This window comes from Pseudoliparis swirei, chromosome 6 (assembly GCF_029220125.1).
Source record: "Pseudoliparis swirei isolate HS2019 ecotype Mariana Trench chromosome 6, NWPU_hadal_v1, whole genome shotgun sequence".
Lineage (NCBI taxonomy): Eukaryota > Metazoa > Chordata > Actinopteri > Perciformes > Liparidae > Pseudoliparis > Pseudoliparis swirei.
In genome coordinates, this window is record NC_079393.1 from 18734853 (window position 1) to 18762152 (window position 27300).

The window sequence follows — 27300 nt, forward strand, 5'->3', positions numbered from 1 at the left end:
GTGTATGTGTGTATCTTGGCATGTGTGACCGTGTGTCACACAATAAGTGCCATAAGTCTGAAAGCCAGGCAGTTGCATGCGTGGCCTAGCCATTAACCTGAATATGACTTCTGGAAAACAGAATCATATGCAAAAAATTAAAGGAACAAAATTGTCAGAGAGCAAAATAATGAGAGCAGCAGAGGTCTAACAGGCGTTTGCTGCAGTCATTTAAAGAGTAATAAAACCTCCCTAATCCAGTTTGTATTCTTATGAAAAGTAGTGAAATTAGATAATGTAGTTAACTTTCATTTTCCAGCAAAGAGCCCAACTCTGTGCATTAACAAACAGGCTTGAATCACATCTATAAATGGCAGAGTTGGATCACAGTTTGAGACTGGACTTTTGGATGAAGGTTGCACTGGTTCATGTTGCTGCCCCCCCCCCCCCCCCCCCTTAGACCTGGCCTGGACTGCACTGGCTGGACCCTAAAGATTGGCATACTGCACTACACTTCAAATCTACAGGCTTGTTGCATGTTGTTCATTGTATCTCTCTATTGTCAACTGTGTAATATTGGCATTACCATTCTTTAACATACAGTTGGAATTAAGGCTCTTTTCATTTCACGTTGTCTCTATTAATCAATTAATACAATTACCATATATTTCTTGCCACAAAGTGAACCTGTGGCTTTGTTTTTAATTTACCCTGAGATTATGAGGCATTGGAAAAAATGGGGATATAATTTGCAGAATAAACACAATGCTGTATTGAATATGACTTTATACAAGCGACTGAAGTAATACATCAAGTGAGAAGTACAATCTGACTTCTTTATCTCCTGATGGCCATTGGTAATAATCCAAGTTTAAGGCACTGCAGCCTTCAACCTCACTTTTCAGACCCGGAAGTTGAAACCTGGAATTGTATATGTGTAAGCTGACTGAGGAAGCGATCGCATTTTAATATGTTTCACACCGTTTCAGGCATTGTACGTACAGACAATAATCATGAAAGAAAGGGAAAGGATATTTCTCGCGAATCCATTTCTGCTCTAATTTAATGCATAAATGGAAGTATGGAAGAGTTATGGTTGGTACTCTAATAAACACTCTATATGTATCGAATCATCGATTTTAGAGTTAATCGAATTCAATATAACTTAATAATTGATTGAATTGAACAATCTACTGTTTTAATGCATCATATGCAGTGGCCAGTCCACATTACATTGAAAGAAACTTCCCCACCTTCATACATCTCCTGTACTGTATGCTCTTATATCAGCTGTCAGATCAACCAGTTCCATAACAATAAACAAGAAAGCAATCAATGAACTGATGGCGGTGAACATTTATTTTTCTTAATAAAAAAACAAAAAAACTTGACGGGATAACTGTAGGGATGACATAACATTCTGATATGGTGTGATGAATATCTGTTCCGACTGGTAAACATTACAACAACTGCATAATGATCAAATGACTGCCCTCCAGCATCGCCCGCGCACACATTCACCCACTCAGTGGCATCTTAACTGCTGGAAACTTCCCTTCCTGGCATAGTGTGGGCTGTCAGTGTGGTCCATTTCCTGCCAGGTCTGAACCGGCTGAGCCAGGGACTCATGTTCCACTCAGGGGGCCTTCACTCACTCTTACCCCCGCCCCGCTGCATGCACGTGGTCGTGGCTGTGAGGTCAGACAGCGGGGCAAGGGGACTGAATGAGAGATGGGTCGACGTCTCCCTCTGCTGCTGTCTCATTGTGCCCTGAGGAAATGCACACAGCAGTGACATTCCCGAAATGGAAACCGATTCTTAAAAAGAATATGAACTCTGCTGTTACCCAAAGAGGAGATTAAAGGAGTTGGTCCAAATGGGAAACATGTATTTACAGGACAATTTTAGCAATTTTCTGTTTTGAAGTGCATACCTCTATATTTAACATACTAAGACACTCAGTGAGCTTCATTATCACTATCTAAATGGCCATTTATGGATACCTCTCCATCTTTCAAACTGTAATAAACATACATAGGACATGCGCATGTGATCTTTTTTTTCATGTGATAAAATGAAACATGCCTTGATATGATCTATATTTGCATATGTAAAAAACACTTGTTGCATGTGTGTTTATCTCAAATGGCAAGAGTATATTCAAATCACAGATTTAATAATTAAAGTGGGGCAAAATATCGAGGAATTAAGAGATTTGGAAAACATTCAGAAGATGCATCAACAGGTTTGACTTAAATAACAAAAAATCTTCTCATTGGGATATCATGAATGTAACTGTTTATTATTGTTTGCTATAAATACCCACATTGTACTTTTAATTCGTATTTTAAAGCTGCAGGCCATAAATACGTCCACGCAGCAGAGACTTTTGAAGTTTACTTCAAGGACACAGTGCACCATCATTTGCGCATGCGCAGTGTGTGTGCCCCCGGAAGTACTTCCGTTCACGCGTAGATTTTTGACAACCTTAAAAAGACAATAAAACAACTACCTGGCAGCTGTCTCGGAACACACCTTTCCAGTGATGCCAGTAAAAAGACTACTGTAAGTTTGTCCCCTAATTTCTAGGCGTGAATACGCAAAATGACGTCCCTGATAGAGATTTAATCCGTGCTAGTACTCTGTCGGGTTGTTAACGAGAAAACCCAGCTAACCTTCGTATGTCTTGGGCTTCCAAAAGGTCCCCCACCCCCTTGTCCCCTCCCCGTATTCTGAAAGCAGCTTTTCGCACATGTTTGTTGCATTTATTCTTATCAATGTGCTGACTTTTCCTTTTAAAATAACGTTACAGAAACAATAACTTATCCAGAATTAGCCAGCTATGCTAAAAACATACTGCCGTAAACTGGTAGCTCGAGTCGTAGTTACAGTAACGGTGCAGGTTACCATGACATCCAGTTCGTTGAACGGTCTGTCTGTCTTTAACGTTACTTTACGTTTCATTAAACTATTATTATAATATTCTGCATCGGGGCAATGCTGTCATTGTACATATTACAGTCATGTTTGACTTCAACATAATTATATTTCCAATAAATTAAGCTACATATCTGGTTAAATAATATTGTATTCCCTATGTTTAGCTACAGTTTTTTTTAAATGTCTAATGTATTTCTCCTCTGACCATCATTGTCTTCAAAGAAACTCTTGGTGACATTGTATTTCTTTCAAATTTTTCATTGGTGACAGACATTACCTCTTTTTTGTACCACTGACAAAAATGTAAACAGCTGGGCATTGGCATGAAGATATTTTAAAAGGTTAGAGCTGATTTGAGTGAAAACGTTCAGCTAAACGTCGACTGCAGCTCGGTGGGTGGGGAGAGTGGTCGTCCCATAACTGCAAGGTACCCGGTTTGATCTCCGTTCTCCCCGCTAGTTGTATGTCCAAGTGTCCTTGAGCAAGCACTGAACCCCCAGCTGCTCCCAGGGCGCTTCACTGCAGCCCGTTGCTCCTTAATAACTAAGGATGGGTCAGATAATAATAATAAAGGATATAACAATATTATTATTATTATTAAACCCTCTCTCCACCTCCTGCCCACCAAACAGCAGACACAGTTTTTGACCAGCTGCTGAACATGGTGGAGCGTTTAGCAGCCAAGTATTTCCATACTTCATTACATGCATCACATCAAGGCACAGCATGTGGTTTGTGTAATTTGGATGGAAAACCACAAACAGTGATCACATCCTGTGGGTTTTCATCACAGAGCTCTCTTTTGGAACAGATCTTTTTTTAATATTCTGCTTTTCACAAATGTCGTCAAGAAAAGGCTATAGAGAATGTTACCACTTAATTCTAAATGATTACTTGTTCTCTAATATCCTCCCAGTTGTTAGTGGGATTGTATCAACTACACGATATCTAGGAATGATACTGGAGATGATGCAAGTCTGTCTCTCCTCAGATACCCTCTCTACCAGTTGGGAAACCCTCAGCTGAGGATTTTCCGACCCAACTGGTTCATGACTCTGGTGAGGCCCGGAAAAGAGCAGCCTCCTGACACGGTCCAGTTTCGCATCCCAATGGAGTAAGTCTTTAGTTACAGATCGTCCCTGTCGTCAGGAATAGATGCATTAGAGAAATGCAATGATTCTGCTCATCAAATAACAAAGTGAAAAATGACCACCACATTTCCCCATGACAAAAAAGATGTATTGACAAAATGTGTTGACCATATGGTGTAGGAGTTGAATTATATTACGTTTGAATCATCTGTTTTGTTTATAATCTCTTTTAGTAAGTAAAGTTGTATGTGTTGTAAGCTATATTTCTGTTCAAAAATCTTATTTTTACTCAGAATATGATCTTCCTCAGGAATGTGGATATAAAACCAACAAAAAGCCATGACTGTCCAACATAAATGTGGCTGTGTGTCTGCAGTATATAACTGGTCACCTGAATTTAAACAATTTTAATTTTATGAAGTAATGGGCAAAAAAATGAATACTGAAGCCAAACTTTGACACTTCTTTAGTGTTCAACAATTTCTTAGATGCTTTGTAAAAATGTTTAATGGGAAAACTTTAATTAAAAACGGATGGTTTGCAGGTCATATTCGTCAGTGTGTGATCTCTAGTCGTGTCTTCAACTATTACAAAGAGGTCAAATGGTTTTATGCTTGTGTAAGTTTACTTTGACTGAAAACAGTTTCCTTCAACTTGCCTTTTGGTGTTCTGATGCCTCTATTTATGTCACTCGAGAAGATGGAACATTTGTGTATTGCTCGTTTGTTCCAATATAATATAATAATTATTACTACTGTGATGAAATTGAAATAAGTAAAAGTTTATGTCTTGATGTACATATATCGAAACGTTAAACAATCGCATCATTTGGTTGTCTTGTTTTTGCATATTTGCCTTTCAATAACCTCTGGCTTTAACTTTCAATATACCATTTTAAGACCGAATTTAACACACATTTATTATTTGTATTATTATTTATTGATAATGTCCATTGTTATTAATGATCTGATCGAATGCAATTTTATTTAATAGACAATTACTCCAAAAATCTATCTCCAGTCTTTCTCAAAATCCCAGCTCCTGAAGGTTTAAAGCTTCTACATTGTTTCAAAGGTGAATTTGTAGACATGCATCAATCTAAAGGCTAAACTGCTTTCACAATCTGTTATTTCATTTGGCATCAAAGTTATTTCAGGGTATTACTTTTGTTTGAGTATAGTGTACATATTTCATTTGTTTTTATTGGCATGGTAGCAGTCTTGCTGGACCAGTTCTATGTAGCTGGCCATCATGGCCACCAGGTGGCGAGACAGCCTCAAGAACCGGGAGTACTGGCTCGGTCCTTAACGGTAAAGTCAGCTCTTACCGCCTCATGTCTTCAATGAGCTTAGTTGCGATGGTGAGGTGAGCTCAAACACGCTTTTATTTGGTGCTGCAGTGGAGGTTTGAGCCATGTTGTCAACAGCCAGATGTCAAACATTCGTCATCTAGAGGAGCCAATATTAATATCGACACAAAAATGAAAGCAAAATGTTCTTGATCGTTTTTCAAAACTTGTGTCCAATTGTAAATACCACTTAAGTGCCTCCTCACTCAAAGCCTTCAGACATGGTCAAGACGATCTGCTGAAGTTCAAGCCAAGCACCAGAATGAGGAAGAAATATTTTTTTACGTGACTTTGAACTCAGCACGGTTGTCGTTGGTGCCAGACGTGCTGGTTTTAAGTATTTCAAAAGCCGACAATAAACTGGGATTTTTTTTCACACACAACCATTTTGAAGGTTCACAAAGAATAGCCAGGAAAAAAAAGAAAATATGCACTGAGCGGTATTTCTCTGGGCAAAAATGCCTTGTTTATGGCAAATGTCAGAGGAGAATAGCCAGACTGGTTGGAGCAGATAGAAAGGCGAGTAACTCAAAGAACTAGTCGTTAACATCAGGAAAATGAGGCTACAATTGGCACTGGCTCTCCAAAATTGGGCAATAGAAGATTGGAAAAACGTTGCCTGGACTGATGAGTCTTGATTTCTGCTGCGATATTGCAATGGTAGGGTCAGATTATAGCATAAAGAACATGGAAGCATGGATCCATTCTGCTGGTGGTGTAATATGTTTTCCTTGGCCTCTTTTTACCAATTGAGCATCTTTTATAACACCATAGCTACCCGAGTATTCAAGCCCATCCCTTTATGACCAAAGCTGACATCTTTGGCTACGTTCAGCAGGAACACACATCTCCAAGCTCCAACCATCTCACACTGGTTTCTTGAACATGACAGTGAGTGACTAAAAGCCTCGTCATTTTTATCTTTTCTTATTCGAGAAAACAATAACTTTTATTTGTAGTCAATGAAAACAGTTTTTTATTTGATTATTTATTGATTTTTTTCGGTCGATCTATTCCAGATCATGTTTCTTTCTCCCTCGGCCTGTTGTTTTTCATTTGTGACTTTAACTCGAGTCCTCATGACTGCTCATTGTGAGCTACTCGTGGGGACTTGATAGTGCGGCACAGGAAAATGAACAGCTGCATTAAAAAAAAAGTTGTATTTTTGAGTATACTTTTTTAGTCATGAGTGTTATGATGTCTGTGTAGCGGGGTAATCATCTCATTTTAGGAATTGGGGCGGGGGGTGGAACACTGGTTTGGACAACTCATATTTCGGTCATGAGACTCAACAGGAGGTCGTTTTCCAGTCAGCACTTGAGCAGATTTCGACTACCTCCGCGAGCCAAGGTCACTAAGGTTAGCATTGCTCCTCGGGTGATCAGAGCGCCAGAGCCCACACTGGGAAGAAAAATTGAAGTTTGAGGCAGATCATCTGTGTGTCTCTGGTGGGGTTTAGACTGTAATCTGTTCATCCAGGTGCCTGGCCTCCCACTCTGATTCCTGCCTCCTCTCTGCCAAACTCCTAGGGTGCTTATGTAATTGTGTGTGTGTGTGTGTGTGTGTGTGTGTTTGTGTGTGCGTGCGTGCGTGCACGCTTGTCAGTGTGGGTTAGCCAGTTTGTGAAAAAGGTGTGTGTGTCTTTGTGTATATATGCACAAAAGTGGGTAAGTGCAGGGTGCGTGTGTGTTTATAAGGGTGTGTAAGGGTTTTTTCCTCAGTCTTTGATGCCTGGGTGAGGTGCATGGCTGATTGATATGCTGCTGGGGCCTCGGTGTGTACTTGAAACACTGTTATTTCTTTACTTTTCATACACACAATGAAGTAAATGGACACCGATGGAGAGACAGCGACACCAAATATCACCCCTACTTCCAGCTTATTGATGAGCCTGAGTCATTACGGGAGTGAAAGCTGCGATACTTATGATGGCTCTTGAGGGCAGGCAGTTTGGGCGTGAACATGTTGTATTGCTGAACAGCTGTTAATGAGAAGTGGTAATGTTGAGCTTCTCAAGACAATAACACATAGTGGCCTCTATCTTATTGACAGCTGGGAGCCAGATATATGAATAGTTGTTGGTTTGGTTCTCTCCTGCTTTAGTTTTCCTGCTTCTTTGCAATATCTCGCTTGCTATTCATCTGCGCATGTCTTTTCTCTGTCCCACCCTGGGCTCTGCTGTTTATTGTGCTTTTCTTAAACACTTTGCAACCCATCCAAAAACCAATCCCTCTTTGGCAAACCTTTGAGACACCTGGAAGGTGTTCCCTCGTACTTCTCTTTCTACCTGCTGGAGGGACATATGTGTTTGTCTTTTTGAAAGCCTTTTGTCTTTTGTCAGTATTTCCTCTCTGCTCTTGACGGAACATCATCAAGTTTCTGGGTACACACACGCACACGCACACAAATGACGCAAACACATAAAGAAAAGAACACGCTGAGCATTGTGCTTGGTCCACCAATCAGTCAGATTTCCTGCTACTACGCTGTGTAATAACTATGAAACAAGACCATGCTGCGGTTTCCCACTGTAATCAGACATGTACAAAATGACCCCGCTACACAACAGATCACATTGTCTTTCCACTCTGACAAGTGTTGAGAATTGTTGGAGACCATAATGTTATGATCTCCATGGAAACCACTATGTTACTGCTCGCCCGTTCCAATTAATTAACCCGGGGCTCAAGTTTGGAAACAGGGTTATTTTTCACGCTAATTAAACGTGGTCTATGTCATAGGAAGTCATTTAGCGAGCCAGTAGAGGAGTTTAACTAACTGTTGAGTCTTTAATGACCTGTCTCTCTGTACGTAGTAAAAGTAACTTCTGGTGACCGGTGCTCTGATCTATTTCTTTTCTATTGTCGGACCAAAACCCGAACAATAAATGTAATCCTTCACACGCTGCTCTTATACTCTCAACCTCTCAACTATCTCTTCTCTCCCGAAGTCTCAGGTTCCTTAATGGCTTTCCCTCTAAACAAAGTACGCTATTATGATCTTGATACTTAGTGTTGAGCAACTTCTGTGCATGTATTGTCTCTGTAGATGGGAGGGTTAAAGTAGTGAGTGTGCGTATCTCAACCCAAACCCGACAATGGGGCTGGCTGACAATAAGGAGCGGCTTTCTACCGCCTTTCATCTGCGCAGAAAACAACTCTCCTGTTTCATTCTCACCACTAAGCCGCTCTGACACAATGTACTTTGATGTTGTGCGTGTGTGTGTGTGTGTGTGTGGACTGGCTGATGTACCGTAGATGTTTGCTGTACGGTGTGTTCATAAAGGTTACACATTAAATGAAGTCTGAGAGGCTTATTAAAACACACAGCGATAACATATCAGAGGGCCAATTCACTGAGGGATGCTGCGGCTCCTTTGAGACCAGCGCTATCAAGTTGTAACTTGCGTATGTACGCGTGGTCGTCTTCCTGTTCGGCATGTATGTCATCAGATTTTTGTAATAAACCTAACATAATTGTGTTGTATTAGCTGCTACAATGGGCAATTCAAACAAAAATGCTGTCATCAAATTATAAAAATAACATCCGTGTCACCATTCTTCACGGGGATATTTTGGGGGTAATGTGAGGCATATTGCGTAGGCCACATGGTCGATGACGTGTTGAAGGATTGAGACTCCTCCAAGCTGCCGTAAGCGCCCGTAGCCGGCAACTCTGTATCACCTCTGTGTGGCTGCATCCTCTTCTTTTCCATTCCCTTGTAATACTTAAAGTTGATCTGCTGACCAAAAAGGCTCCATAAAAAACCCAAATGTAGATGCAGCCCAGTTTCTATCAAACAAGGAGCCACATTAAAAGCTTTTCAGTGGTTTGCCAAGTCGAGTTGCAAAAACAAGCAACCTTTCCAAGGAGGATTCATGGTAGCCACAAGAAGCACGATGGTCACTGAATCATCCCGATACAAAGTAGTGTTCAACCTAAAACAAGAAGGACATGTCAACAGCATTCTTGGATCAAATGTTGTTATAGTGATTGCTAATTATGTGGCACGACATTCAGTTTATACAGCAAAGTACACACACCAATTTCTGAAGCATGACTCACCATAATGACCGAGATGAAACTGAACCAGATCAACATATTTCTTCAAAAAACATTTCAGTTACCCACTTTCCCACCGCTAAACCAACTGTTTGTTGTCAACCTGAGTTGATCTACATTGGTACGCCATCTCATACTAAATGAGACGTTATTATGGGTCATATGTTGAGGACATGTTTGTGTTATACACATTTGATAACGTTAACAAGATACCTGATACCTCAGGAGTTGTTTGACTGAAACATTGAACCTGTCTTTGTTATTTTTATGGATAATATGAAGAATCGCCACATTTGAGTATTTAGAAAATACGTTAAATCGTCTAAATTGACTGACCTTTTCTCCTTGTGTGGATTGTATCAACCTGTTTAGGTCATATTGATTTACTTTCCAGTTTTGTACCTTTTTAAGGTTTAGCCTCATGAACCTGTAAGGAGGAACATTGATGCAATACAGTGTTGAATCTCTTCCAACTCAAATCCAACACTGTCATTGAGTCAAACAGTATATATACACTGGAGTGATATACTCTATAAGCTGTGAGTACAAGTATTATCCCGTGTATACTTATGTATATTCGCTATACCTTTTTATTGTGTTGAGGACCTTCCAATACCAAATAATTATATTTGGCATTTTGTGATTGTTTGCCTTTGAGACATGAAACATGGAGAGAGCGAGAAACAAAGGTACTCTTATCCCACCAGGTTAGTACGTCTTAGACCAATAGGACATCACAATTTTTACCGTCAGAGAGATTTCAGCCTTTACAAAAATGATTTAGCCAAAACAATCCAGATCTGCTTAACTCTAGTGTTTCAGTCCTTATTGTGTATTATTTGTGAGTGGGTGGCGGTATAGGGCGTCCTTTATGTAAAGAGAGACGCCACCCATTCACTTGGCAGATGTTCTTTTAGCACCAGCGCATTAACAGACAAGTGGCATGTAGTCCCTGAGCTTTCAGAATACATTCACTCTTCCTATTGTCAAACACGGTCAAAGCTGCCTCTGTCCTGTCTCGCACTTTTTCAACTGTGCCCTTTCACCTACTTCTCTCATATGCCCAGGTGTAAATGGACTTTAAACTACTGGAACTGATACTCTCAATCTTCTTGGCTCAGGGTGAGTTGGCCCACATTTGAGAACGGGAACTATCCAGGAGCCTGTAGATCCATTGCAGAGGAAGGATTACACCTGAGAGCAGCTGACAGAGGTGTGCAGGTTAATCTGCAGATTCACAAATCTGATATATTGTCACACGCAAACCAGAATGTCACAGCGGGGCTGAACAAAGGAATCAGGTGTACCCGATGTCTTCATCTGTGCCGGCATCCCTTCAGAGACCTTTTTCTTTGAGCACGACTTGATATCAGATTTGGGTCTTACATCTCTCCTTGACACCTCCCCCTGAACAATGCAGAACAATATAACTTTTGAATGGTTTTCTCACAATGATGCCAGTGTTCTTGTTTTAAACCGGCTCGGCAACAACGTACCACAATTTAACTTGGTCCATCGCCTGCGTCATCGGATGCCCTTCTAGGTTTTGCCTTTGGAGTTCTTTCATCATCTTGGGCGAGGGATCTTTGCAGCGTGTGTGTTTGCGTATAAATATACCCCAGTTGCTGAGGAACGATGCCTGTAGCCCTGGCAGTTGCTAGAGGCAGGTTTTCATTCTTCCTGTAAAGGCAGAGGTGTGAAAGGTTAGCTTGTGGAGAAAGATGGGTGTTTATACTGGGATGATGATGATCCAAAGCTAGCTGCATCACTTTTGGAGACACCACGCCCTTTGTCTAAGTTTAGCCTCGTTTATGTTCCCGCTGAACTTGACATTTTCTCCTCAACTTTCACCCCAAGACTTTATCTCAGACTGGATGCCAGTTTTAGCTGAAATGGGAGTCATGTATCGACTCAGGTCAGAGAAAAACATATTTTTAATGCAACCCCTCTTTTTCTAGCGTTCTAGCGTTAATCTCTAAATACAGCGCTAAATATAATTGAGTAGCCGCTATGTACGTATATATGTTTTTCCCATTTGACTTATTACTGCTATTGATAAATAATAATGTATTAGTTTGATTTGTGTTCTCTGGTTTTCTTTTTCTTTATTCTTGTGTCGTGTATTTGCTTTTTTTCGCCAAAGCTAGCACCAGTCCGTCAAATATACATGTACATGCGTCGGCATCTTGTGCAGAGTAACATAACCATGCTTGTGCGTATTTCATGTAGCTCTGTGTTTGTGGTGACTGGATCATTTGAGTGTTGAGAGCGGTAGGATTCAGATTCTCCCCATTAATCAGGATCAGTGTTCCCCTCTGCTAATGATCCAGACGAGACTTTGCAGTCCCCAAGCCACTCTCCTCTCCTCCGGGTCCCCGCCCCTGCTTTCTAGGAACAGCTGTCTCTCAGCGCTATCACTCTCTCTTTCTTCCTCTCTTGATCTCAAGTACCCCCGGTCAGGCCGCTCTGCTTCACTGCACTCCAGCACACACACACACACACACACACACACACACACACACACACACACACACACTGTGAGATGGGGGTTATGGGGTTTATGGGGGGAGGCGGGTGCAAATGGAGCAGAACGGTGCATCTGCATGCCACATCAGAAACCCATTTCTCTCTCCTCGACTGGGTAAAGAACAATAGTTGTAACGAGACCGTAACAAGTATGTTTACAGCTTTCTTGCAGGAACTCCTTCACCCCAACACCCCCAGTGGTCCTAGAGCAGACTCGAGAGTCACCCCATTCAACCACCCTGCCTCTGGAAATCAAATGTGGAAACAGTTCGAGTCCTGTGAATGTCCGCCGAGCTCGCTTGATAAACACAACTCAGCAGGTCAAATGGAAGTGTTCTCTGTCTCCATCAGTGGAGGCTTTGCCAGCGTTTAGCGTATTATAGAGGACAAGGAAATTGTTTGTACAGCATGGAAACATATATGACATCATTCTCGGGTACAAAGAGTCTTTGTGTTCACAGATGGGATTTTCTCAGGCAAATGTTTGTTTTCGGCTAATTTTGTAACAGCAGCTCAACGTATTGTTATATTTCCTCTGAACAAAAATAGAGCATATTACATTATTCGGTTCTGTCAAAGAAACAAATGAGGTGATAGAAGACGCCATATCCGAGGCACTCATGTCAGACCACTGCGTCGCTATTAAGCACTTTGTCAGATGCATCTGGGAAGTGCTCTCTACCAGGCTAATCCAATTGGCCAGATTGATTAGCAGTTAAAAGCCTTTCTTCCTCTGTTCATAGCAATCCATTCCAAATGCTGCCCAGTGAGCGAGCTTTAGCTGGGCTGGCCCACCGGATCAGTTGGTGCCAGGTCCACTTCCTGTGTAGGGTTTCACCAGGCGCGATCAATACATGCAGACAGCTAATTGGATGAACACTGACACTCACATTTCTCCTCTCTCCACTTTATGGTCCAGGGAATAAAAGCTAAACATGGGTATATATCGTCGGGGAGTGTCCTGTCCGTTACAGTAGGTAATATAACAGCAGAGCTTATGGGAATGCAGTGTGGAAATAGGCTGTATCATTCCTATGTCGGTGTGAATGAAGTGAATGCGGTGTTCCCCCATGTAACCGTACACGCGCTCAAACCACTCCCCATGCAGACGCTGATGCTGGATGCCTTGTTTAACCCCCGTTCTCCTTTGCTCTCTTTTTTTTTCTGTGCATGTCTGGACAGAATGACCAAGTATGACATAAAGAACTACCTGGAGAAGATCTATAGCATCCCCGTAGGAGCAGTCCGCACCAGAATACAGTTTGGTGAGTGTCTCCACTGCTTTGCACATACAGAGAGCACATGTACAGAGCCCGGAGAACTTGACACAACCTCATAATGTAATTTATTGTCAATAGCCCCACCATTACTCTAGCTCATGCTATGGATCCTCGCAGGTCCATTCCAGTCTTAATTATCTGAGACCCGAATGAGGGCCAGGTCCAAATTGTATTTTATCGAATTAAATCCTGTTATCCTGCTATTGCCACGAGGATCTGTCTGCCAATGTGTCTAATGCCAAAATGCATTCTAGTGGGCTCACAACTAAATCTGATCACAGGGGAACAATTACTCTTTGACATGAAAAGGAGATTGCGAAGTGAAGTGCTGGAGAAATGACATATTCCTACTTTTTTTGACAGCAGTAGTCGAGTAAGGTAGTTGTTAGAGTATCATGCTGCCCCATCAGATATTGGTCTGACCTCTAAGCCTTAGGGGGCAAAGTGCTATATTGCTGGGGTTCTGGAGTAGCCAGCAGATATCCGGACTGGGACCTCCTTTCGACTGATTGTTCATGGGTCAATATGTCCGTGGCTGAATTAACTGGCATACACATTACACCAGTAGGGGTTTGTGTCATTACATGGATTTGGCTTTATCTTTATTTTCCAGAAAACAATATATTACATTTTTTGCATCGCATTAGGCGACTGGAGAACCAAAAACAAATGAATACATGAAGGCAGGGATTAATACCTGAGTCGCTGACCGTATGACTAGAAAAGCTTGGGGTGGAAGAGCATTACACACATCTTGACCGTACATCTATGTAGAGACATGGAGCCCGACCAAACTGGTGAGAGAGCGTGTTAAGGCGTTGGCAAAAACACTTGATTCATGGTATGCAAGCTTCAAATATTTCATCCAAATTAAAATCCTAAAGTTGTACTGCAGCTGCTGTGAGTAAATCGAGCAAGTGGTGCACACACACACACACACACACACACACACACACACACACACACACACACACACACACACTGTGTGTTGAACTCTTAACTTACACTCACACGTATTAAACTCTGCCTCCTCAAACACTGTAATATATATGAATAGTTGATTTGAAGAACAAATGGTAACTTTAATACAACTTTCTACAATAAAGAATTATTATCCGAGACATTTACATATAGATCTCATCATTTTGGAATTCGATATGAAACTATTTTATACAGTGTTATACTAGACTATAGCCCAATATTAAATATACTGTTAAATAAGTGTTTTGTCAATCCGTATAGTCCTATCTTTAATTAAAATGCTTATTTGAAATATCAAACATTCACGATGTGTGAATGTGAAGGTTCAGAAGGTATAACTATCTGTTGTCAACTTGAATTGATTGTTCAGTGGATTCCAGCGAAGAAAACGTTTCGCAGTAGAAAAGCACCAATTCAAACTCCTCCAGAAGCAAAACCCCCCGATCACTATCCATCCACGTGCTCAGTGACATTTATTACACCCCCAAAGGTATTGTTGGATACAATTGTAATTGCCTCGGACTTCCCATTGACACGCAGCAGCGGGAGTGTTTTCCAGCGGCTAGTTGCGGTAGTTGTTAGCGTGCCTGGCTCTCCTTTCTCCCTCACACACACACACACACGCACACACACAGCTGCTTATCTGACAATCTGCTGCGGCAGCATTCCAGCCTCCAGCTGTCCCAGGACACTCCACGCTCCCTCCACACAAACACATACTATTCACTTACAAACTTGCAGCCTCAGGGCCCGAACAGCCCATCCCCTCCACACACAGCCCGGCCCCAGAGCCCCCCTCCTGCCCCATTGTCAAGGATGATCATAGAGCCAACAGTGTTGTATCATTGACTCAATATTCCTCTTTACTTTTTATCGGGGGCCAGAACACTGCTTACATTTCTGTGGACTGATGTCGGGGTCCCTTCTAGTCTGACCTTTTGCAAGACCAGAAGTAGAGGACATATCGGTGGCTTGAAGTTGGAGAGGTGTTCATGGATGTCCTGAGAGGAGTCGGCACAAGCTCCTCCTGTGCTGCGCCTGAAGGGCCACGAGGAGCCCCCTCTACCTCTGGAGGAGAGAGTGGGAAGGAAAGGGAGGGAGGAGGAGAGAGGCCCCTAGCTTAGCCTAGCTTACAGTTTGGAGGACCCATTAACGCAGTTTATTACGGTTGCGTCGTTAAAATCCAGGGGGAAAGGAAAGCCCCTCGGTAGGGTGGGTGGAAGGAAAGCGGTGAACTTTGGGGGGACTGAGAAGAAAGGGCGGCTCAGGGCCCCCGGTGTTCCAGAGGTGCGTCAGAGACGGTATCCCTGTCTGCGTCAGGAGTTCCACTCCATTGGCAGCATGAAGACGGCAGCAGAGGAGAGCGAAGGGCGAAAAGACCCTTTCTTCGCTCCATGGGCGGCAAGGGTATTTTGGAAGGAGTTGCCATGGTTACCCCTCCGGCCTGGGATTTGTAATGTGATAGCTGGCTGCCAAACCGCAATCTCAAAGTGGGAGAAATTGTGCTTGCGTTTGCGAGTGTTGCATGAAAGCTCTGTCTGTGTGTCTGTGTGTGTAAGGAAAGGCCCATCATGCGAATGAAGAAAAACACTTCTCCTTCCTGTGTGTGTGTGTGTGTGTGTGTGTGTGTGTGTGTGTGTGTGTGTGTGTGTGTGTGTGTGTGTGTGTGTGTGTGTGTGTGTGTGTGTGTGTGTGTGTGTGTGTGTGTGTGTGTGTGTGTGTGTGTGTGTGTGTGTGTGTGTGTGTGTGTGTGTGTGTGTGTGTGTGTGTGTGTATGGGGACAGGTCAGTGTCTTACCTTGTAATTTCAAAGGTTGTAGCAGTTCCCTGTGGATTTCCTTAGAAATCAGGAACACACACAGACACACACACACACACTCTTCATTACACTCTTCCCACCCACACATGGGCCTCCTGTTAGAGGGGGCCGGGGGGGTGAAACCCTGCTCAGGGCTTTCCCTGAGTGTTGGGCTGCATGGCTAGTGATTACTAGCTACATATACGACACACAGATACCCATCACACACAAAAGACTCATTACAGCGGTATGTTTCCCTTGTTTTCCATGCCATAAACTGTTGCCATGGCAATGGAAGGCCCTGTTGACTTGACCACCAGGGTCTTATTGAGATTAGGGTTCTAAGTTTGATACTGTGGTCAGTATCCATCATTGATAGGAGAGTTTTTTTGTTGCAACGTAAAGATTAATGTACCTGTGTGAAGTGCCTTTAGGTTTAGTTTAAGGCCAGACTCCTAACCCGCCACACACACACACACACGCGCACACACAACATCTCCCTGAGTTCTCTACATAGAGAGGTCTGACAGGAGAGGGGATGATGTCATCATCATCTCCAGCTGGGGAAGAGGTTAACGTGCAGTCAACAAGATCGAGCTCTGCTCCACCACATACACACACCAAGTATTCTCTGCACAGGAATGTATCCTAACATATTCAGATAGGAATTTAACATAATGTGATTATTGCACCGATAAATATATGTCAGGATAGTGTTTCGTCATTTTCGCGGTGGACTTTTATAAATAAATGCAGATTATTTTCTCCTTTTAACTGATTATTCATTTGGGCTTGAGAAGACAATGACACATCACCATGAGAGTCCTAGATGGCATCATCACATGTCTAGTTGTATTAAACCAAAGGTTAAAAACTACTCAACATATTCCTTTACCAGGATTGATAGGACAAGCTAAGCTACATGTTCACTCTCAATGCTGGAATGCTTGAATGTTGTGCATTTCTGCTTTAAAAATGACAAATTATTAATGGATTATTAAGTAGTTGCTATTTCATCATCTAATCAACTGCTCTGATAGTGATACGCATGACAGCTGTAGGAATACCTTTCAAATCAAGGTCATTTTACACATTGATGAAACAACACTAAAGCAGTCCTGCACACTCATTTGCAACATTATCCACCAAGAACCCAAAACACTTTTATAGATGTTATAGGGCAACTACCTCAGTACAGAAGCAGTAAAGGTCCAGTTGACACATTTCCTTTGTCATCACAGTATATTGTCATATTGCCCAGCACAATTCTCACCATATTCATAAAAGTCACCGTCATCCGTTTGACCCGCCGTCTGCTACCTCACAACCAGAATGTGCTCATGTCTTTCCTGTTTACCAACACATGTAATACCTGCTGTTCTGTGTGTTTCAGGCTCCAACAAGAAGAGGAATCATCTCAACCAGAAGGTTAAGCAGCCTGACTATAAAGTAGCCTACGTTCAGCTGGTGAGAAGACATACACACACACACACACACACACACACACACGTACACTCACCCTCCCACTCCCAGACTTTTCTGGTTGGTGTGTTGTTTGAGTAGCGTCAGCTCAGTGACTCCTGTTCTGTACACAGTGGGAGGTGGAGACCCCTCCACAATAACTTTCTCTCTCGCTCATACCCAGTCCTTTTTTTTCTTATTGTGGGGGCAGCATTATTAAACACAACACCCAGGGAGGGGGAAAGGGCATTTTAGGGGCCTTGAGGCTTCAGCTTTTGTGTCATGAGCTATTTTTGAAAGGGGGACTTGCCGGGTGAGGGAGGTGAGACGGATTAGTTGATGTTCCCCCACGGAGCCTTGGGGGGCCGGCGGCCTTTGAAGGTGAGCTCTCAAACTCACTCTCAGACAAATGCAGGTACGAACAGACCAAACAACAAAAAGGAACATCGGTGTGCACACATGCTCCGCACATTTTCCTTCACCTTCTCTTTAAAATGCTCTCAGGAGGGAATCCTCTCATGCACACACACTCGTCTACGGACACAAATCACGCAACCCCACCTTGAATCTCTCTCCTGTGTGGCTGCCCCCTTAAAAAGGCATCAGTCTGGGTTCTTGCAGGGCCTGAGGGTGAAAGGTCGTCTTTGGTTACCTGCCAGACTTATTACAGGAAATATTGAGATATGTTTATCATCTGGTGTAGCTCTCCTTTCTGGGCTTGTGTGCCAGAAAAGGAATGTGAGCAATCATTTGCACTTTGTGTGTGTGCGTGTGTATGTTTTTGAAACGGACACACTTGATGGTGACGTGTCAGCGCAGACTCACTCATTGCATCACAGCTGTTGCCTTCACACCTGTGTTTGAGGTGAGCGTTGGGTCAGGAAGGCCCATTCCCTCCACGTCTTGCCAATGTTTGAAGTCTTAGTTTGTCTTTGAAATCAAACAAACCTCCCTCCAAAATGTCAAAAGTCACTGTTTTTGTGTGCCTTTGATGCAGACGTGAAAAGCAAGGGGCCTTTGTTTTGTGCCCGTCGTTTTGATCTTGCCCAGACAAAAATCAACAGCGGTGTAGACGCTTGTTTACGTCACGCCGCCCACCCAGCCATCAATCTTATAACGGATGAAAAATGAAAATTGTCTAAACACGACATTTGAAAGAGGATACATAATTGAAGCAGCCATGAATCTTTAAACAGGGAGACTTCCTCTTGTCTGACACCAAGGAAGTGGCCTGTGATTTTGTGTGCGTCTGGAGTTCCTCGCAGAGTTGGTAGTGATGCTTCTGTCTCACCAGAGGCACACGACGATGATAGGTGTGAGGATGCAGAACGGCACACACACTCACACACACACACACTCACACACACTCACACACACCACACACTCACACACATGCATGCACATTGTGTCCTCAGGTCTCAGTGGACCTGTGTTTTTCCTCGAGTGCCATTCGCTCTGCAGTCGTAATCACGTCGTGGTTTTCTGAACGTCGTGGTTTTCTGAAGTCATTCTCATTTGATGGTGAACCGTGGGTCGAAATACTCGGATGCAGGCTCCCTTTGTGCTTTAAATGGCTTGATATAAAACCGAATATCCGGCCTTTTTCTCTGGCAGGTTTTTGGAAAAAACATTCTCTCGTTTAACTCTCTTTCCTACCTCACTCGCTCTCTCTCTTTCTTGTGTACGCACTCTCTCTCTCACACACACACACACACACACACTCTGCTCCAGAAAACCCTCCTTTCTTTTGCAGCGGTGGGTAGAAAACAAGATTGTTCCTAATTGACTCCACATGTGGGAGAGTGTTCTGTGGGTCGATGCTCACACCGCGGTCCCCCCATTCTACCCTCATCCTCCCCTCCGCCTCTCTCCCCTGCTCCCTCCATCAGCTAATATTGCAGCAGTAATACTCTCCCTCTCTCATTCCTTACTCTTTGTTTGTGGTTGAAGGGAGGCCTCCCGTTAGAGGGGTTCCGTCACAGCCATTTTCCTCAGGCTTACAGGGGGACCCCAGTAACGGGGGAAGAGATAGCGTCTGCATGTGTGAAATGTGTACTGTGTGTGTGTGTGTGTGTGTGTGTGTGTGTGTGTGTGTGTGTGTGTGTGTGTGTGTGTGTGTGTGTGTGTGTGTGTGTGTGTGTGTGTGTGTGTGTGTGTGTGTGTGTGTGTGTGTGTGTGTGAAGGGATCACACGGGGGGGTGAGTCTGGGTGGGGGGTTGACTAAGGCTATGATGGAGCCATGCCAGAGCAGGGAGGTCCAGAGACGGGGAAAAGCAGTCAGTAGGAGGGGGTTAAGGGTTTGGGTGTGAGTGTGAGTCTGTGTGTGTGTGTGTGTGTGTGAGGCAAGCAGGCGGAGGTCGGTGGTGCAGGTATTGTGTTGACAAAAACAGCAGTACAAAATGAAAGTCTATCAGACTGCTTTCAGGTCTGGCTGCACTTCAATGGAGCTGGTGTGTAAAGAGTCGGACTGTTTCATGCACCGCTAGGCCAAGCGGAGTCTAAAAGAGCTAGCTCTGACCGCGACGCTCAGGGTAACACTTGTTTCAGATTTTCGCAGTCAAGTCATACTGTTCCATCTGTTTGATGCTGGAAGATCACATTCTGCATTGCCCTGTTTGAACCTCTGTTGTAGACATTACTTCATGTCCAGGAGGTGTAATTAAGTTTCTTGTCGAGTTCACTTTGCTTTTGTGTGATTTTTTTCCTCAGGTTTTTAGGAATATTCCAGTATGTACAAAGCAAGTCAGATCACTTTCATTTTCAGCAAAAACGTGCGCAGTTTTGCAACCAATGCTCTTTCAAAGTCGACTTGCATGAGCCTGCTAAAGGCTTTTATGCAGCTTTCATAACACATGTCAGACCCGGTGATTTACCTTCATTAAATTATCTTGGCTCATCTCACAGCTGAAGTGCAACGTGCGACCATTTCCAGTTGAACCTTGCTTCTACGTGAAACCTTTGAAACGCAATCTGGTGCTTTTCATACAGGAGAAAGCAAAGCGCTTCTGAAATTATAGTCATTTTAAAATGTTTTCAGTCGTTGTTCTGCAACATTACTATCAGTCAAACATTTACGATAAAGTACTTTCTGCCTGGCATGCAAATGAAAAGGCTGTGGTGAGTTTTGGTCGGAGGTTATTTTCTGTCTTTGGAGTGGCAGCTAGTTTGCGAGCGAACTTTGCTTTCCGGTGCCAGCTGCAGCATTTCAGTGGGCTGAGTGCTCAGAGTGCACGTTGAAAGCTCCCAGAGGGTGACGCTGTGAATATATGAATGGGATGCCTACCAGTCTCAGCTTTTCTGAATGATCCAGATTAGTGCCACATTGTGCTGTAAATGTAACATGCATGCTGTAAAAGTAACGACGTCCAATCAGCAGATTGTCTACAGCTGGTAACATCTGACAACATGCTGATTTTCAGCATTGCCTGCAGGATTTTGTAAAAAAACCTTTGATTTTATTCATCTATTTAAATGTCATTAGCATTTCTGTGGTTAAACCGCCGTTGCATTACAGGGAGCAGTTCTGAAAAAGATATTTGGATGATATTCCTTATTTCTTTAGGTTTATTCACCTTCTCCATCGTCTGCGGAAAGACAGCGATGGTATCCGTGAGAAGAGAGGAATCTCAGACATTTCGCCGGAGTTGTTTTCTGAAGAGGTCAGAGGGGAGGAGCAGCAGTTTGTGTTCTTTGTGTGTGGAGCACCGCATGGCACGTCCAGGCACCTGTGGAATGCTCGCAACCATTTAGCATAAATATCCACGGCAGTTAGCTGTTGTTTGACAGCCTGTATACACCTCGCTGGGAGTCTGTAAGCAGCGGCGTAAGTCCGTCCTTTTGTGGGGCGTGGTTGCACAAGTCCCACTCGGGCTCCATTCAACAGAGTTTATCTGCGGACAAAAGCTCTCTCCGTACAGTCGGAGGAGAGTCCGCATCGGGGAGAAAGTAGTGAAAGTAGATGAGTGAAAACTTTGCAGCAGAAGGGAGAGCAGGCACACAGATGGTCCGAGGCGTTGTCACGATGCCGACCTTTTAGTCATCATGAAGTGAGCAGCTCGTTTTGTTTACACGTAAACCAATGACGTCATTATTATGATAGTAGTCACGATCTAGTTCTCCTTGATGCCTTACATACTATTTACATAACATTCGAATATTATGATTGTAATCATGGTGGTAATGTTTCGTCGTCTGAAAGTCACATCCGTGTAATCTTACACGTTTTCAGAAGTTGTTTTTACTTATAAATGTAAACCCTCTTTTATTTTCGGTTCTTGTGAAGACGGCTCATTTTCCCATTAGTGGCTCTTTGTTAGTTGTGTGTCTGGTGGCCTAGATTTCATAAAAATACTAAATAAGCTGCCAATATTTCTCTCTGATCACTGACAGCAATGCAGCAAACCAGTTGCACCAGTCGGATTGCTCTCTGCGCACCAAAGCACCGTCCCGACCTGACGACCACAGAACAAAACAAGATACGGGGTTGGACCAACAGTTATAGAATAAGTGGTAGCTTCATTCAAATTGCTCATTTCCCGTGTTTCTCTCTGTTTCTTTCTCCACCCCCGCTCCATCCACAGGGAAGGCATCACTCAAGTGAGAGAGAATGGGGAGTGACGGAGCGAGAGAGAGAGAAACAAACAAACAAACGGAGGGAGAGACTGAGTGGCAAACATGGAGGAGTTGTGACACAGCTGAAAAGGGGGGAGAGAGCAAGAGAGAAAGAAACAGCTGTATTGAGAGTGAGAGGGAGGCTGTGGCTCTCCTCTGTTTGACTGACACTAGATGGCAACGTTTGGCTGTGCAGCTTCGCTCTCTAGCCTCCTCATCTCCTCTCTGTTATTGACTCCTTGTTGCTTAACAATAGACCCTCTAGGGTTGTGTGTGTGTGTGTGTGTATATGTGTGACTGTTTGTCTATCTGGCTGGGCTGAGGGGGGGTGCAGGATAGGGGGGGTGAAAGGATCCCCCTCATGCTCCCGTCCGTGTTCTCCACTTTGCGAGAACCCAGATCTCGGGAGCTGGAGGTGCTGAATCCGGCGGCCCGGGCCGAGTGGGAAATCTGGCTTTTCAGTGTGGAATTTTATTATTTTCAACTTTATGGATCACGATGGCTCCTGTTCTCCTTCCCTCCCTCCTCCTCCTTTACACAGGCTTTCCTCACAGCATTGTGTGTCTTGTCTGCCGCTCTGCTTCCTTCCCTTCTCTGTGCTGCCTCACCCTTGCTTATCACGGCAATTAACATTTTTAACTTTTGCCACAATTCCCCCAGTGCTTTTTATTCTCCTCGGTCTGCCTCACTTTTCTCTTTTACATAGAGCTAGACAGTTAATCATGTGAAATTCTTACATGACACTGTTTCTTCTGTATGCAAGGCTTCTTATCCGTCGTCAATTTGAGTTTGAAATAATAATAATAATAATTATAACTACTGATAACCTGAGTTATCATCTTAAAATAACTTGCGTCATGTTCATTTGAACAACCTGCTCTGGACGTTGGCGACAAGACGCTGTAATGCTCGTACAGGGGAGAAACAAAAGCATCTAATATAAAACAAGCGCATATTGAATTATATAATCAATCTATCAATAAAACCATTAAAAGAAGATGTATCTAACATCCGGCAAAATACAGGTTTATGCTTTTTTTTCGAACTTTTATTGATAAAAAACGGTGAGTCGTGAGCACATGCTGCACATTGAAAGCAATGTAATGAATCCCCCCACATATTCATACAACCTGAAATATCATCACACAATTCAATGTGATGAGGCCATCAAGGCCAAGTCCACTTTGCACACACTAGAGCCTTGTTTTTTGCTTGACGGCTGCAAAATGTTATGCATGTAGTATTGGGAGAGAAAATGGTGGCATTAGTTCTACATGAGAAAGTCATGATTCTCCTCTTATCAAGAGTCACCTTCACTTAAATATATCTGTCAGCATGCTAGGCGTATAAATCTTCGGAAGGAAGCAACGGGCTGATACACTAATTTGTGTGTGTGTGTGTGTGTGTGTGTGTGAACGTATGTGTGCATGGGCACATGCATCGATGCTGGTGGTGAGCATTTCCTGGCAATTAGCCCCCCCCCCCCCCCCCCCTTCCCATCTCCCTACATGTCTCCTGATTTTAAAAATTCCCTCTGAAGAAAAATCCTGTGTGAGAGTGTATGTGTAGGTTTCATAACAGCTCAGTGGAGGGAGAACATGAATTATAGAGAGCAGAGCAGCGTCTCAACTTTTCGGTTTGGTGTCTCACACGCAAACCTCTCTTTTTTTGGACTTGCTTCAGTTGAGGCTTCCTGTTGTTTCTTTCTCGCACGTGTCACTCTTAACGCTTGATTCAGTTCAGATGACACGAGCTTTATTGACACGACGTGACGGTTCTGCCGATGTATTGCCGCGAAAAATGTAATTAAAGAGGGACGGCCTCCCTCGCCGTCCTTTCTTCTGTTGTTTTCGATTGATTCTTACTTATCTATCTGCAGCATCTTCTGTCATCATCACCCTCATTTCCTCCCACATTTCTCTCAGGTTCCCCCTCTATTTAGATAGCCATGGCAACACACGCGCATTCCAGCATTGACACACACACACACACACACACACACACGCGAGTGCATGCTCGTAACCTTTCTTGATTACCCCTGACCTCCTATAATGACACAGCTGCCACTTTGATCAGCCAATCACCATGCGGCGCCACCCAGGTTCTCAGCAGAGCTGCCACTGGCCTGATAAAGCCCTCTGATAGGCCCCTGCTGATGTATTTCCTGTTTTGGTATGCTTCTTCATTTTTTATTTTCTCCACCAGCTGGTCCTCGCATTCCTCAGTCAGCAAGGGGGCAGGGGCAATGTGTGTGTGTGTGTGTGTGTGTGTGTGTGTGTGTGTGTGTGTGTGTGTGTGTGTGTGTGTGTGTGTGTGTGTGTGTGTGTGTGTGTGTGTGTGTGTGTGTGTGTGTGTGTGTGTGTGTGTGTGTGTGTGTGTGTGTGTGTGTGTGTGTGTGGGGGGTAGCCTAGATAGATAGCTGGGTGTGGGGGCGGGGTAGGTGCAGAAGATGCTTCAAATTGGGGGGAGGGTAAGTGAGGGTTGTTTACATGCATTGGTGGGGAAGAAATGGGGTACATGGGGGGTTGAGGCGGGGGGGGGATGACATTGATGGAGGGGATAATGGTAGTGAACAGCTGTTTATGTGTTTAATGGGGGTGGGTGGTTGAGACAGGCACGATTTAGGTGTGATTTAAGGTACAGAGGTTGTGTTGACATCGAAGACAGAAGGCGTTGTGATTCACCCCGTGGTATTATTGTTAATATGGACAGATTTGGTGGTGTTATCCTTGGCTTTTGCTGTTATTGTTTTTGTTGTCGTTATCCTCATCAGTGTCCAGTTCAAGAGCAGATAGACGTGAATGTCTTTGTGAGTGGCTGGGTGTGTATTTATATGGTGATGATCTTTTCCTGAGAGTTCTGTTACAAGGGTCCAATGTCTCCAGGAGCAGACATGCCCAGACATGAAAACTACCAAGCACACACACACACACACACGCACACACACTCACACTCACACTCACACACACACTTTCTCACTCACTCCCTCTGTTTGTTTCTGGGCAGAAGTACGTATGTATCACTAGACGCCCTGCACTCGTATGTCAGGGGGTTCCTGCTAAAGACGCTAGAGTATTTTCAGTGACAGCAGAGCCGGTATTCGCCCACCTGCCTGACCCTTGCTCGTGCTTTTTGTCCCAAAACATATCACACAATTAGTTCCTGTGCATCTTAATGCATCTGTAGTTCTCAAGTTTCTCATTGTATGACCACATTCACAAAAGCATAATTGTCAATATCTTTTAATAACATCTGATTTAAAAACTCACTTTGGACTAATACTAAATACCAATCCAATGGAGTACATTATTTACAAACAAATTGCACTAAAGCTTCACTGCGTGGAACTGTAATTATATTGTATGGTTTAGAAAAGTGCGCTGGCACATTTTTAGAACGGTAATTGAGAATCGGTATTTCAAGTTGTAATCCTCGGAATTTAATTAAATCAGACTCTAGTTCTGATACTATTAATGGTCTGCATTTTTTCTGCAATATCTATTCAATGTATTTGCATTCAGTATTTAACCTTGCCAGATAGTTGTTCTTGGTAGTGGCAGTCCACCATTCCAGTGATGGATTCAGATTGCCTACCTAAGCACGAGGAATTCACAAGAAAACAATGCATTCATGTGTCCCAGTGTAATTGACCTTTGGCTAAGCCGTAGTCAGAGCTACCATGGAGCCCACACTTACGCTAACTACACTCCCCTTTTGAAACAGGAGAAAGTGATTGGTAGGATGAAAACTGAATCGGCAGTAAAAACATGTTGAAAAGATAAAGTTAGAAGCTAAAGCCTAAAGATGACAGTGTAAAAGTGAACCACCATATCACCTGACGCTCAAGACAGAAGACAATGACATTAAGGAGTAACTCTGTTCCCAGGAAGCCGGGTAGGTCTTTATTCACTGTTACAATCATTAAGTATCAAAAGCATGTGAATACAGTGCTAATGCTAGTTAATGAGTGCTAACGTACGTTAGCTAAACGGGCTTTCACGTGGAAATGTAATATTTTAGAAATATATACCTCCTAAACTGCAATAAGTAAGTGATTATTTCACCATCTCTGGGTGGGATTAAATATCTGAATTCCCATTGTAAAAGTTTAATGCATCAATGCTGAATCAAGAATCACATGGCAAGCAATATATTTCCCTATACATTCATATCATCTCTACACACAAAAACACATTGACCAACATATTGTGCACCAAATTATTGTGAACGTCAAAAGTTAGATCCCAGCAAGCCAAATCTGACCACGGTATTTGGCTGTTGCCGAGCTGTGGAGGAGATGTCATTGTAATTGGAGGGAGGACCGGGGTCAGGACCCTGAACGAACCCACGGCAGGATGCTATTGGTTAGTGGTCTACTCTCGCCGCCACTTATGCGTCTCTTACAGAGGGAGATGTTTTGCTCTCTCAGCTGTTATTTTGCTAAATGCCTTTCAGGCTCTCATGTGCTCTCAGTTTGACTTCTTCACCAGACTTTTGAACAGATTTTTGTCATTGTATCCTCCTTCAACATCCCATCGAATCATTCTCACCTCCGTGTCTTTCCTGAGGGAACAACAGTGCATTGCAACCCTTCGCCCTCTCTTCCCGTAACTCTAAGGGGTGTGTGTGGGTGTGTGGGTGTGTCAATGAGATAAAGTGAGAGTGAATGTGTGGCCCACCCAGGGGCCTGGCAGAGGGAGCTGTTTACAGTCATCAGACGAGTCATCTTCTCTTCTGCCCTCTTCCATCGTCTTTCCTGCCTCTCCCACTTTGCTCAGACTATTTATTCTCAGTGATTCCAGATAGAAAAGCAACCTGAGATGTTGCAATATTAGGCAAAAGAAACTGTAGAGGTAGAGAGCAACAATTTGATATTCTCTGTAGGTGTGGGTTTCTAACCTAAGATCAATAGTTGGAATGATATGTTTGATGTCCGAAGGTTTTTTGTTGGGCTTTAAAGATTTAGCCTTAATACTTGAGTGCAAATCCCGTTCTCTGTCTTTTAGCCTTTCAGACATATATATTACTGTGTGTGTGTTAGCATAGACCACCTTATAAGACTGTACTGAGTTTGAGCTTTCACACATACCCAAACATACCTAACTTTTGGGAAACGCTCTGTTGGTTTGTTATTCTCATCAGTGTAATTCAAAGCAAACCTGGTAGGTCCGCTTCCAAGTCAACTGAGGTCGAGTTTTTTCGAACGGGGGAATATAATGTGAAC

The 27300-nt window shown here is 43.4% G+C and overlaps 1 protein-coding gene across 1 annotated transcript in view; it reads left to right on the forward strand.

Moving 5' to 3' along the window:
- The first annotated feature begins 2433 nt into the window (after positions 1–2433).
- Positions 2434–27300, forward strand: part of mrpl23 (mitochondrial ribosomal protein L23) — a 32421-nt gene continuing 7554 nt past the window's right edge. The window contains exons 1-4 of the mRNA XM_056416812.1: positions 2434–2544; positions 3911–4033; positions 13129–13211; positions 17398–17471. Coding sequence (XP_056272787.1) covers positions 2525–2544; positions 3911–4033; positions 13129–13211; positions 17398–17471 — 300 coding nt within the window. The 5' untranslated portion in view covers positions 2434–2524. The remainder of the gene's footprint in view (positions 2545–3910; positions 4034–13128; positions 13212–17397; positions 17472–27300) is intronic.